The sequence below is a fragment of the Gavialis gangeticus genome, unplaced genomic scaffold (genome assembly GCF_001723915.1).
Source record: "Gavialis gangeticus isolate Ggan-Ray unplaced genomic scaffold, GavGan_comp1, whole genome shotgun sequence".
NCBI lineage: Eukaryota > Metazoa > Chordata > Crocodylia > Gavialidae > Gavialis > Gavialis gangeticus.
This window is the reverse complement of record NW_017729003.1, coordinates 9,663,806-9,676,039: the sequence shown is the minus strand read 5'-3', so window position 1 is coordinate 9,676,039 and position 12,234 is coordinate 9,663,806. Positions and strand designations below refer to the sequence as shown.

At 44.9% G+C, this 12,234-nt stretch overlaps 2 protein-coding genes across 2 annotated transcripts in view; both read left to right on the top strand.

Moving 5' to 3' along the window:
• The window catches only part of NPFFR1 (neuropeptide FF receptor 1), a 33,854-nt gene extending 27,264 nt beyond the window's left edge, over positions 1-6,590 (top strand). The window contains exons 3-4 of the mRNA XM_019507802.1: positions 2,060-2,159; positions 5,479-6,590. Coding sequence (XP_019363347.1) covers positions 2,060-2,159; positions 5,479-6,370 — 992 coding nt within the window. The 3' untranslated portion in view covers positions 6,371-6,590. The remainder of the gene's footprint in view (positions 1-2,059; positions 2,160-5,478) is intronic.
• Positions 6,591-11,922: 5,332 nt separating this feature from the next.
• The window catches only part of PPA1 (pyrophosphatase (inorganic) 1), a 22,806-nt gene continuing 22,494 nt past the window's right edge, over positions 11,923-12,234 (top strand). Inside the window, exon 1 of the mRNA XM_019507799.1 lies at positions 11,923-12,052. Coding sequence (XP_019363344.1) covers positions 11,989-12,052 — 64 coding nt within the window. The 5' untranslated portion in view covers positions 11,923-11,988. The remainder of the gene's footprint in view (positions 12,053-12,234) is intronic.

Below are 12,234 nucleotides of genomic sequence, written 5' to 3'. Positions count from 1 at the left end.
CTCCATTTTAACTACACTGTTATCTTTTCACCTCCAGCATGGGCTGAAATCCAAGGACTTTTTGGACTCTTACGGTAGAGGGCTCTTGTTCAAATACAAACATCTTAGACATTATGCTTCTCTTTAAGATGGTGATTCTCATCCAGGGATGCTTTCAAGGGTACTGTGGGGCACCACACAATGTTAGCACTGTTATGTGTGCAAACATGATTCACAAGATAAACCCAGAGATTTCAAATAGGATCCATAGTGATATTCTGCCCTGTTCTTTCTGAGTTCTTTGAAACAGAAAAAATTCTGTATTATTTTTCCATAGTCAAAGGGAGTAAAATCTAAGAGCTGGCATTTTCCAGTAAGTGCCTTTAATATAAAAAGGTTGAGAATTGCTGCTCTAAGAGAACTGGTTTTGTCATTTGCCAAAGCTTCCTGCCCCCCTAAGACATCCATCAAGTGATTCCCTGAATAGGTTGCTCAGATCAGAAGGACTGGAAAGTTATAAAAGAGCAGGAAATTAGCCTGTTCACTTTTGTCAGCCATCCTGCGCTAGCTCAAGATAAATGGAGCTATTGCAGGATCCTGAAGATGTAGAGAGAAAACTTGCCTTCCTAAAACCGGATGGGCCCCTCCAGGTGGAGGGAAGGGTTAGCTGACCCAAGAGGCAGTGCATTCAGGAAGGCAATTGTTTTTTAATAAGAAATGTTCACTTGCACTTTGTCCTCTGAATACACCATTGCTTTTACTTAGAAACTGTGTAAAAATTCTTTGTATATGCTGTTTACTCCCGTTTACCTTGTGACTTCCGATTGGTTAAAACATAGATCCTTTGCTGAGACTCTGGGGAAGGGAGAGTCAGTAGTGGAACCTGGGTACGTGCCATTTAGTTGCATATTCCCAACCAGACCTGTTCAGGAGGGTCCTGAACAGGTCTGAATCCCAGGAGTGTGCCTAGGGAGCCAGGACTGAAGGGCAATGCCTGTTCAGACTCCAGATGCCTGAAACATCCAGGGGTCCCCTAACTAACTCCCTAGCAATAATGTGGTAAGAGGCCAACAGGAGTGATTCAACTGTACGCTACTGTACATCTCCCATGTTGAATCTGCCAGGCTGCCAGTTAGAAAAAGCTATATTTTGCACATTGAGGAAATTTGAAGTGAAAACTAGAGACAGACTTTTAGAGCCTTGTTTGAGAGCACAGCTACATAGTAATCAATATTAACTTGAGCTTTTAGCTGAATAGGTGACAGTTTTGTACCCAAAGCAAATCTGGTGATTAGTATTGGAAACCTTCAATATAAATCTAAAAAAGATAACAGGATGGTATTTATTTTGTTTGCTTGTCCATTATGGCTTCAAAGTACAGTGTTTGGCAATTTTTCAGAATCATATGGGTTAAAGTACAGACCATCCTTGCCTCCCGCTGATTTGCACTGCAATCTACTTACATTTTTAAAAGTCACTGCATCACCACAGGACATGCGAGGTGTAGTAAGAAACCAAATACACAGCCAGCCTACAAGATCCCACCCTAATGCCCATTCATGGTAAATGGGGACATCTAGAGGAAATTGTTGATGGAAAGCAGAAATCAAATTTAAATCTAGTGTATTTTAAGTCTTTATAACACACCTTGAGAGGATTGCTAAAAATCTCTAATAGATTTAAAAACTGCATCTCTGGCTGCAGCCTGAGAGGATTAGTGGGTTCTGTAGTTTTACCTAGGCCTCAACCAGAAGGATGGTATGGAAAGTAAAAGGCAAACAAGGGGGCTCTGTAAGGCACATGGATTAGGTAACACCCATTTTCCCTGGGCAAACATGTGGTATCTTCTTTTTTGTGCAAGAAACAAAAAATATGTGACTAGATTTATGATCTCTCTGCAAAATATCAGCTCAATGCAATTTAGACAAGACAACTCACAAAACCTCAAAAAACATGCAGCCTTTTCACAAGGCTTATTTTCACCAGTTCTGCAGATATAAACCCTAGTTAAATGTAAATTGTTCTGTATAGGAGTTTATGGTATGCGCAAATTCCTGTGATGTTCTTCATGTCATTTTAGGTTGGCCATTTAACAACACCATGTGTAAAATGAGCGGACTGGTGCAAGGGATGTCTGTCTCAGCTTCAGTTTTCACACTGGTGGCTATTGCTGTGGAAAGGTAGGTTGGCATCAGTAATCTCTTTCTAGCCCCTGCAACAAATAGACTATGGTCATAAATCATTTCAGTTGATTTTCTCAGTGGTGCCCATTGGCTGGACTTATACTGCAACCACACAGTAACTCTTCATTTCAGTATTCCAAAGGAGTCAGCAACCTTTGTGGAGCGGTGGGCTGAAATGCACAGCTTAGGCTGAGGCAGGCCAGCACTTCCAACCTGACTACCACAATTGCTGCTTCTCTCCTGTCAAATTACTGCCAATACTTGTGCACAAGTTTCCCCCAAATGCCACAGAATTACCACTGAATTCTCCTGCCTCTGACTTGCAGCAGATATGAAGCTTTCATGAACCAGATGAAATCACTAGGCAGGCCAAATCCTTCCCTCAGGCCAAAGGTTGCCAACCTCTGCTCTAGAACATAAGGGCTAAGTGCTGTTTGTACCCCATCAGTCCCTATGCTTACCTGATGCAGTCCAACAGATAAAATCCAAAATGTGCATGATGGAGAAAGAGAACTGCAGAGATAATAAAAGAAAAGAGATTTAGGCTTCTGAATCCTAGACATACATATGCAATAGTATCCTATCAACCCTCCTAATGGAGAGACTTGTTTCAATAGAACATGAGAAAATCCAGCTGCTCATCACCAGGATTTTTTTTTCCCCTAAAGCCTTCAGTAAGTTGATATCCTCATACATCACTTGTAATGTTGGTATGATGTTCCTCTGTGGTGTCACCACATTTTCTAATAACATTTTATAAATAAAAAAGTTAAAGAATTTCCCAGTTCTCCCTTTCCAAGTCAGCACATGCATGAAAAAGCAGAGATAGTTATGCTATGACTATGTCTTTGCATTACCCCATAACTGCAGCATTCTTTTGCCCAAACAGTGTGTGTAAAGAAGTCTGAATCATCACTGCTTGCTACTCATTTTCCATCATTGAGGATGACTATGACATAAGCAAGGCAATGGAGTATCAGGCCCAAAGAGATTTTAGTGTTTCAAAGTCACCCATATAATGGAAAATACACTGTTGAGTGTAGGCGGTAGCCCAGGGGGTCTTGGCAGTTCACTTAATATTCCATACGAGGATTCCTAACACAGCCGTGGCCATTTAAAATGTCACTGTATGGTGCTTTCTCCCTGGAAAGAAATGAAACGTGAATGTTTCTTACTTTAAAAAATCACTTCCTTTAGTTTGACATGAGTTGTCCTACAGCATTTTTGCTGTCATGAGATTCCATTAGTAGTTTGCACTTGTAAATGTTACAGAGACAGATAAAACCATGAATTCCTAGGGAGTTATTGAATAATTAATGCATTAACTAATTTTGCCACAATGCCTTTACCTTTTTCTTGAGTTTGTAGTCTTCTTTACAGTCTCACCTGAATATATGGTCTGTGTAGTGCAGGGGAGCCAATGATTTGGCCCTCAAAGTCATTTCATCTGACCCCTGGTACTGCCTGTGGGTCTTAGAGTGACCCACAGGCAGCATGTGGGGTGCACTAGGTGGGGTGCAGCACAGTCTCAGGCTGCCCATGTGCCATTCTGCATACCGTGCTGCGTGCAGTGGCCACTTCAGGGTTCTAGGGCCATGGAGCACAACCCCACAGTAGCAGCTTTACGACCAAGGAGAACAGCCCCATGGCAGCCAGAACAGGATTGCACCACATGCATTGCCCACTCCAGGTCCAGAACACGGAGCCAGTCTATGGTTCCAATCCAGCCCATGGACTAACCCCACACCACCCATCTGGCCCATGGGGCTAAATGAGTTTGATGCTCCTAGTTTAGTGCATTTAGATGCAGTATGAAATCAGCTTTGGTTACAGGACCCAATCACTACAGCATCCCTCTGCTGAAGTTCTGACCCAGTGGTGCTCAGTCTTTTGGTACCATGGGCTGGGTTGGGGCCCACACACCAGTATCAATCCCCGTGTTGGCCTGCGCAGCCAATATAGGATACAGAGCAATGCTGTCCGGCCTATAGGGCTCCCTACTGGCCCAGAAATTTGGAAACAGCTCAGTGGCAATTAACACTGCCACCACTCCCACTGTCAAGTTTTTGGACCTGGGGGAGCCTTGCAGGCTAGATTAAATGGTTCTGTGGGCCAGAGCTGGCTACAGGCCAGAAGCTGAGTAGCTCTGTTTTAATCATTATGGTGTATGTAATGATTTAGTTCCGGAATACAGGCTAATGCCAGATGAAGAGAAGAATGAGTGCTGCAATAATTTTTATTTTCCACAACTATTCTTTTTTAATAATTTTCGCTCCAGGATGAATGGACCAGGGGTGACCATGAAGCCCCCGAAGGCTGAGCAAATTCCTTTACACCGTTCTTTTTTCTGCCATGGCAGTCCACCCTTCTGTCCTTATCTTACACTAATGATCCCCAGGTGTTGGGGATCCAAGCCTTAAGTGCTAACTGTGTCGCTCCATTCCTCCCCTATACCACACCCCATGCCTCGCAGATGTAATAAGTCACCAACTGGGTGGGACACTTGTCCCTACATCTCCAGGCCACTTCAGGTCTTCCTTCCTTTGTCGGGGTTTTAGCCTTCCCCACTTCCACCCCTCAACTCTGGCTCATCCCACCCGAGGCCCACTGTTTTAGGCCTCACCTCTGGGCCCCAGCCCTGCTCTTACCCCTTTCAGGATCTAGGCCCCCAGCCCCTGTCTCTGCCCTGCTTGGGCTTACTACAGCTGACCTGACTACAGGGCTGTCCTTTAACCTCTGCTCTGCTGTCTGGCTGTGCTATAAAGACTCTGCTCTGAAAGGGGCCAAGCCACTCTCCGGTAAGAGGGTCATGGTTCCCTGTTACAGGACCCCTGTTTAAAAGCACAGGGTGTTTATGCACATGCTTCGGGAGGTGGGGGGATGGGGGTGGCTTCAAGTGGCTGTAAATAGAGTGGCTCTGAGAGCTGCTATAATTAAAGTGCACATGTATCAGCATCACATGTATCAGTGTCCCCACGCTGAAAAATGGTGGTAGGGGCATGGGGATGCTGGTACACATGATGCTGGAGTCTGCTGGAGCATGGTAATTACCATGCTCCAGCAGACTCGATTAATTGAGTCTGCTCTGACGCACTGTAATTACAGCACATCAGAGCAACCTCGATGCACATGTATACGCATGTAGTTAAGATGGTAGGACTCAAAACTGGATCTTCTGCATGACAGAATTTATATAATGACAGTTGTTTTCAAAAAAAGGCCTTTGTAAATGTAAGCTCACTGCGTCTTGGAACATGTAGTTAGAGCCTCAGGAGAATGTGAAAACAATGCTTGTTTCTTTTTCTTCCTCTTTTAGGTTCCGATGTATTGTTTACCCCTTTAGACAGAAACTCACCTTGAGGAAAGCCCTTATCACCATTGTAATCATTTGGGTCTTGGCTTTAATAATCATGTGTCCCTCAGCAGTCACCTTGACTGTCACCAAAGAGGAATATCACTTCATGGTGGATGCTTACAACAATTCCTACCCACTCAACTCCTGCTGGGAGGCATGGCCTGACAAGGGGATGCGAAAGATCTATACAACTGTACTCTTTTCTCACATTTACCTGGCTCCACTCACCTTAATTGTCATCATGTATGCCCGGATTGCTTTCAAACTTTTTAAGTCCTCTGCACCCATCCGGGGCTCCCAGTCAGAGGAAAATGAGGGGAGAAGAGTCTCCAAGAGGAAAGTCAAGGTAATCAACATGTTAATCATAGTGGCATTATTTTTTACCCTCTCCTGGTTGCCTCTGTGGACTTTAATGCTGCTGACAGATTATGGAAATCTAACAGAGTACCAGCTCAACCTGATTACAGTTTATATTTTCCCATTTGCCCATTGGCTGGCATTCTTCAACAGCAGCATCAACCCCATCATCTATGGGTATTTCAATGAAAACTTCCGAAGGGGGTTCCAGGAGGCTTTCAAGGTCCAACTCTGCTCCATGGAAAGAGAACGTAAGGGCACCTATTCTGAGAGGAACAATAATGGGTTCCTTTTTGGAATACGCAATCGAATCTTTGTTGAAGTGCAAGGCAGTGATTCAGTGCAACCGTCTGAATCTGGACAAAGTAACCCCCCAAAAACCGGGTTATTTCCATTGAAGAATGGGCGGGTTGCTCACCATGGGCTGTTGGTTGAGGATTTGGACAGTAAAGGTTCTTCTCACAACTGTGTCAGCATCCCAGCTTGGGATATCTAATACTGCATACAAGATACCAGTGGTTGATAGATCTTGCCCAGTAACGACATAGATCTGTGAACTATGATGTTTGCAACCAAATATTTCATTTTGAGAGGATGTTGCCCCCAAGGGAAGTTTTTGTAGTGATGGGCATCTAGACAAAAAACTACAGGCAGTCCTCAGACTTATGACACAATTGGTTCCTGAAAACCATGTCTTAAGTTGAAACATTGTAACTTGGAACCAATTTTCTCATAAGAAACAATGTTATAAATGGGGGATTTGTTCCTGAACCAAGGCCCCATACCCTATTTTCACCAAAAATACCCCAGAATTTTGTACTCAATCAATTACAGATGAGTAATATAGCTACATTAATGTATTTATATTGTAAATAGCAATCACATTGATTTGGAAGGACTTTTTTGAAGTGACTTTCCTGAATTTTTTGAAAGGCTCCTGGTTGGACTTTTTGAAGGGTTCTTGGCTCAAGTCTTCTCAGGAGTCTTGGCTACTGGTTTTTCTGGAGTCTTGTCTGCTTTTTTTAAAGAAAGTGTCCAAGGAAGTTTGGACAGATGTTCTCCACGGAGATGAGCAATGCAGCGAACTTGTTCACTGCCATGGCATTAGATCAGATCAAGCATTGTAAAGTCAAAACTAATGTCAAAAAGTTGAAGCAGGGTGTCAATTTATAAACGTTGTAAGTGCAAAACATTGTAAGTGGAAACGTTGCAAGTCGAGGACCGCCTATATTACATTTAGGGGATAAGATCACAACAGGTTTTGATGGTAATACATTATTATAGTTACAAAACAAACCAAAGCAATTTATGTTCAAATTTCCCAGTGTATTACTTTCTTATAACTTCATGGAATTTAAGAGTGGCCTGAGAATGCATTTGGGATCTTGGCCCATGATCAGAAGGGACATGCATGTAGTGGTAGCTCATACCACAGACAGAGATGTGGAGGTGGAAGTACAGTATCAGGGTACTAATTATTCCAGTCTGCTACCTTATGTGGTGGATTCAGATTCGTTGGGTTACTTCACTTTGAAGAAAGAACAAAGGCTCAGTAGTGGGGAAAGAAAAAAATTCATCCAGGGAGCAGGGGAATGACTGGGAAGAATAATCAATGTATAACAGATAATTGCAGAATAACTCATATAACCCACCCAATTCCTAGAACCTCAATTCTTCAGCTGTAGGAAACTGATCTTTGCCCCTTGAGCTCCAAGACTCTTCTTCAGCTGGTGGTAATAATCAGTACTTTTGCCTGCTACCCTCCTTTCCAACCATCAAGACAAATCTTGTTACAGAGTCAACAAAGGTTCAGTAGAGTTAAACCGCAACAGCACCCAATGTGCATTGACTTTGTATTGCACGTGTACACACACACATTTTGGTTAGTTTATAAGGTGCAAATCTACCCTATTTTCTCTTTGTATTGCAGATAAAAATTAATAGACTTATCTCACATGCCTAATCTGGAGAACTAAATCATGATGTTGTATGATGTTATGAGATTACACTACCTCATACTGACAGAATGCAGAAAGAGGGGAGGAATAGGAACAAGATGATATAAGTATTTGAAAATTAATGTCCCCGGCAGGACATAGCCCACCAAGTGACCTATGCACAGGCCCAGTCCCTGGTGCTTCTCACACCTGTTTTTATATAAATTGTCATTGTGATTTGAGTAGAATGGAGAACCTCTGTTGAAATGAAACTGGAACATACAGAGCCTCTGCTCAGACCTTCTTCCTCTAAAACCTATGAAATAAGCTGTTCCATTTCAGTAGATGAAGACAATTCAAGAGATTTCATGTGAAATGTTCAATGTATTTCCTCTCCCAAACAGAAAGAGGTGGCAGTGGGGGAACTTCTTTCCCTCCATGAGGAGAAAGTGGAAGAAGCAAAGACATATATTGCCTCCTAGAAGAAACCGGATCTGGGACTCGCTGCTGGGACACCTCTAGTACTACCAACTGCTGCCACTATGCTACTCACTAGCAAGAGAAGCTGAGCACCTCAGAAACAGCATAGGAGGGCACCACACAAATTTCTCAAACTGCTCCTCACTTCATCAGCTGATTATGATCTGATGTCTCTTTCATTAGTATAGGGGAAAGGGAGAGCTTTTCCTTTGAATTTACCAGAGTAAGAGAAGCTGTGTAAGCACTTGTAACCCACACTTACAAGTCTGGGGGATGGAATATGGCTTTAGAGAAGCCAGGCCCTGCTTACCCTCAATAGCCAGTCCTGTGTGTTTCATTGTTTAGTGAAAACTAGCTAGAATAGTCTCCTGGTTATTTATAGTTAATTTTAAGTTGTGAATGACTTCAGTTTTCATCAAAGCAATTGGCTTGTGGTACTGGGCTGGGCCAGGCAGAGTACAAGCATGTGTATGTTCGCTCTTCGTTCTCATTTATGTTCTCACCTGTGACACTGTGATTCCAGTCCTGATGTTGGCAGAGACTGCCCGCTGTGATTTGTACCTGAGCATATTGTGGTCCTGTGATGTACATAGAGAAATCTAAGAGGCCTGCCAAATTCATTTTCACTTCTAAAATCTGAACCTAAATCTGTAAAGGTGAAGGGGTGAATTGACTTGGCTACGCACATTGCTTCTCTAATAAAAATCCTATTTTTGCATAATATTAACTCCAAGACTGCATGCTCACCATAAAAAAAACCCCAAAACCAAACATTGTAAACTATTGCTGAGTAGAGCCTTGAACTGTGACATCCAATTGTATATGACCTAGCTCAGGACATGAAGAGATGAGTAACAGGTAAAAATCTGTAAAATTATAGGGCACTTATACACAAGCTATGGGGTGGGGGGTGAGCTTTTTAACTTGAGTGGCAATCAAGAGCCGCTCTAATTAAAGTGCCAGCAGCATCTCATGTATTCAGTGTCCCGCATTTCAAAATGGCAGCAGGGGCACTTTAACTAAAGTTTGTTCAGTGAGCTTTAGTTAAAGCATCCCCACCACTATTTTGAAATGCAGGTACACTGAATACGTGAGACACTGCAGCACACTGGAGCACTGAGTTTGCTTCAACGTGTTCTAATCAGAATGAATCAGAGCACATATAAAAGTGCCCTATAGTGTTTTATAGCTGATACATTGGAACTGCTTTTTCTGTCCACTCTGAGTGGAGGCTGAAAAGCTGTAACTTTAAATCTGTTTCATTCAGGTTAAAAGTACAAGGTTTAGCTCCACAGGAGCAGACAGACAAAACAGTTATATCAGTTCAGCTGATACAAGCTCCCAAGTAGTAAGTCCTTCCCATCCTTTTACAATGGCTTATTATTATCTCTCTCCACAGTCTCACTGCATTCTTGCCTTACACTGTTAGTATGTATCTCATATGCAACTCCATAATAATACTTAGCACTTTTTATTTGTAAGTGGGTCTACAGTCACCAAATGATCCTCCCAAGTCTGCACCGTGAAACTGAAGTAAAATCTCCATTTCAGCAATTGTAAAACAAAGGAGCAAGTGCTCAAGTTCATAGGGAGGTCAGTAGAAAACTGCTTTTGGAAATTAGTAAGTCCAAGCCTGTGTACAGGTCATACTTTTCTATCAAAGTTGTCAGGTTTTTCAAAATAACATCACTAGTCAAAACCATGCACCTTTTCTGTGCATACAATAAGGTACAAGGATCTGTTCCTGAATAAACCTATGATAGTCATGTTTTTAAAAAATACTGAATTGTGAGTGCCTACACTTAGACCTGATTTTCTGGGGGTGCTGAAATTTATAGCTCCCTTTGACTTCAAGTAGAGCACTGGGGCTCCACTCTTCTGAGAAATTACTTTGGTCTCAAATTAAACACACCAGAAGTGAGGCACTTAAAATTAGAGGCTATTTTTAAAACTATTAGTCCAGTGCTTCTACTGTCCTCCCCAAAAATCTTTTTCTAATGGTTCTTTAACCTGTTTGGTCACCTACAAAAGTTAAGTTTATCAGATTAAGGATGGCATTTTCAAAAGTATTAGCATTACTCTAGCCTTGTTCCCTTTTAAGTCAATGAGTGTTGCCATTCACTTCAACGGGAGTAATGTTTGCCCAATGCCCTAAGACAAGGTAGCCAACCTGCAGCAAGTGTGCCACAAGTGGCACAGGCTGTGTGTGGCTCCTGCCATATTGGGGAGGCAGCAGGAAGCAGAGCAGCACATTGGACAGGGGAAGGAGATTGCACTGGCGCTTGGGAAGGGCATGGTGCTTTATTTGTGGCACCTCTGCCAAAAAGGATGGCTCCTGCTGCCCTAAGACATCAGCTGTACCTGTTTTATTAATGCCAGTTGGACAAGTATCACACATGGCTTGAAAAATAAAGGTTTAGTTGACATGACTCTAGGACTAGAGTTTGGAGCCAATGACATTCCAGCCTGGGTTGGGAATGGGCACAGTTACAAGAGGCAAGTACAACACTGAGCCTGGCACAGCCGCTCATCATTTAACTGTATCACTGCAATGTAACATCACAAGCACTGGATGTGCCATTATAAATTCACCTTTGCTAGGCTTGCAGTGGGGATGGGGTACATTTCGACTCCCCTGCAGTAGGATGAACTTTGGTAGCTTATTAGTCTAATATTGCAGAGATAGCAAACTAAGACTTGATCCCAGTAGGGTGGAGAGCTGCTATGTCCCTCACAGGGCCCTGAATAATCTCAGCATGTTCTTGCTTCACGCTAGAGGCAATCTGCCAACAGGTCCCACCCTTTGCCTAATAACTAGTGAGATAACCTTCAGAATGGGGAATGCTGTTCCTAAATTAGCTGGAAGAAAGAAGCAGAAGCTGCTCCTTCCTTCCAGGACCAGACAGCAGGAGTAATTGTGTAGCACCTTAGCTTCTGCCTGCTCAAGCTAAAAAGGGAAACGGACCCCGACTGCCCTTCATGGCATGATGTTCACCACCTCCCTGGCTCTAGTAACACCGTGAGCAAGGCTGTCCTGTGCCAGATGTGCTTGATGTGTACTGAGTCTGCTAGTACTGTACCAAACGCTTTCCTGACTTCAACAGATCACTGGCACTGAGTAATAAACCACCCACCCTGCTAACCTCCCTCGGGTCTGTCCTTTTCTAGAGCGGCTGCCGCATCACGCAGGGCCACAAACCCCGCGGCGGCAGGGAGCGCGGCTCCCCCGGGCGGGCAGGGTCGGAGCTGTCCCGCAGCTGCCGCTGGGAGCGCGGCCTGCGAGACCTGCTTCCAAGCAAAGGGACAGACACACCCCGGGCCCGAGCTGTAGCCTTCCCAGGTTCGCCCATTCCCTGAAGGAGCCTCGCAACGCCTGCCCTGCGCCTCACGCCCGCACTTGCCCCACCATCCCGCTGGCGGAGGCGCAGCAGGAAGGGCCACGTGGAAGCCCGGCAGAAGCCAGATTCGGTGCGCATGCGCGCGCCCGGCGCCGTGACGCATTGAGGCGGAGTGCGCCTGCGCCACACTACTCCTGGCAGGCTTGCAGGCTGGGGGAGGTTTCCTCGCCCCGTCCCGCGCCTGCGTGGTGCTGCACTGCGGGCGGGCCTGGAGGGCTGTAGCCCCGCGCCTGCGCAGTGGCCGCCGCGTGGGGCGCGGGTTCTTGGCGTGCGCGCGGCGGAGCGGGGTTGGCAGCATCATGAGCGGCTACAGCGTGGAGCAGCGCGGCGCCGCCAACAGCCTCGACTACCGCCTCTTCTTCAGTGAGTGCGTTCGGGCCGGGTGCGGGCGGCTGCAGAGCGGGGCACGAGGCAGCAGCGCCGTCCGCGCCGGGCCTCCTGGCCTCGGGTCCAGGACAAGGGTGTGTCGTCCCCATCTAACAAGAGGGGGCTCCCGGCTTGGATTTGAGCGTGTGGCGGGGGCGGGCAGGCGGCTGCCCTGGGGG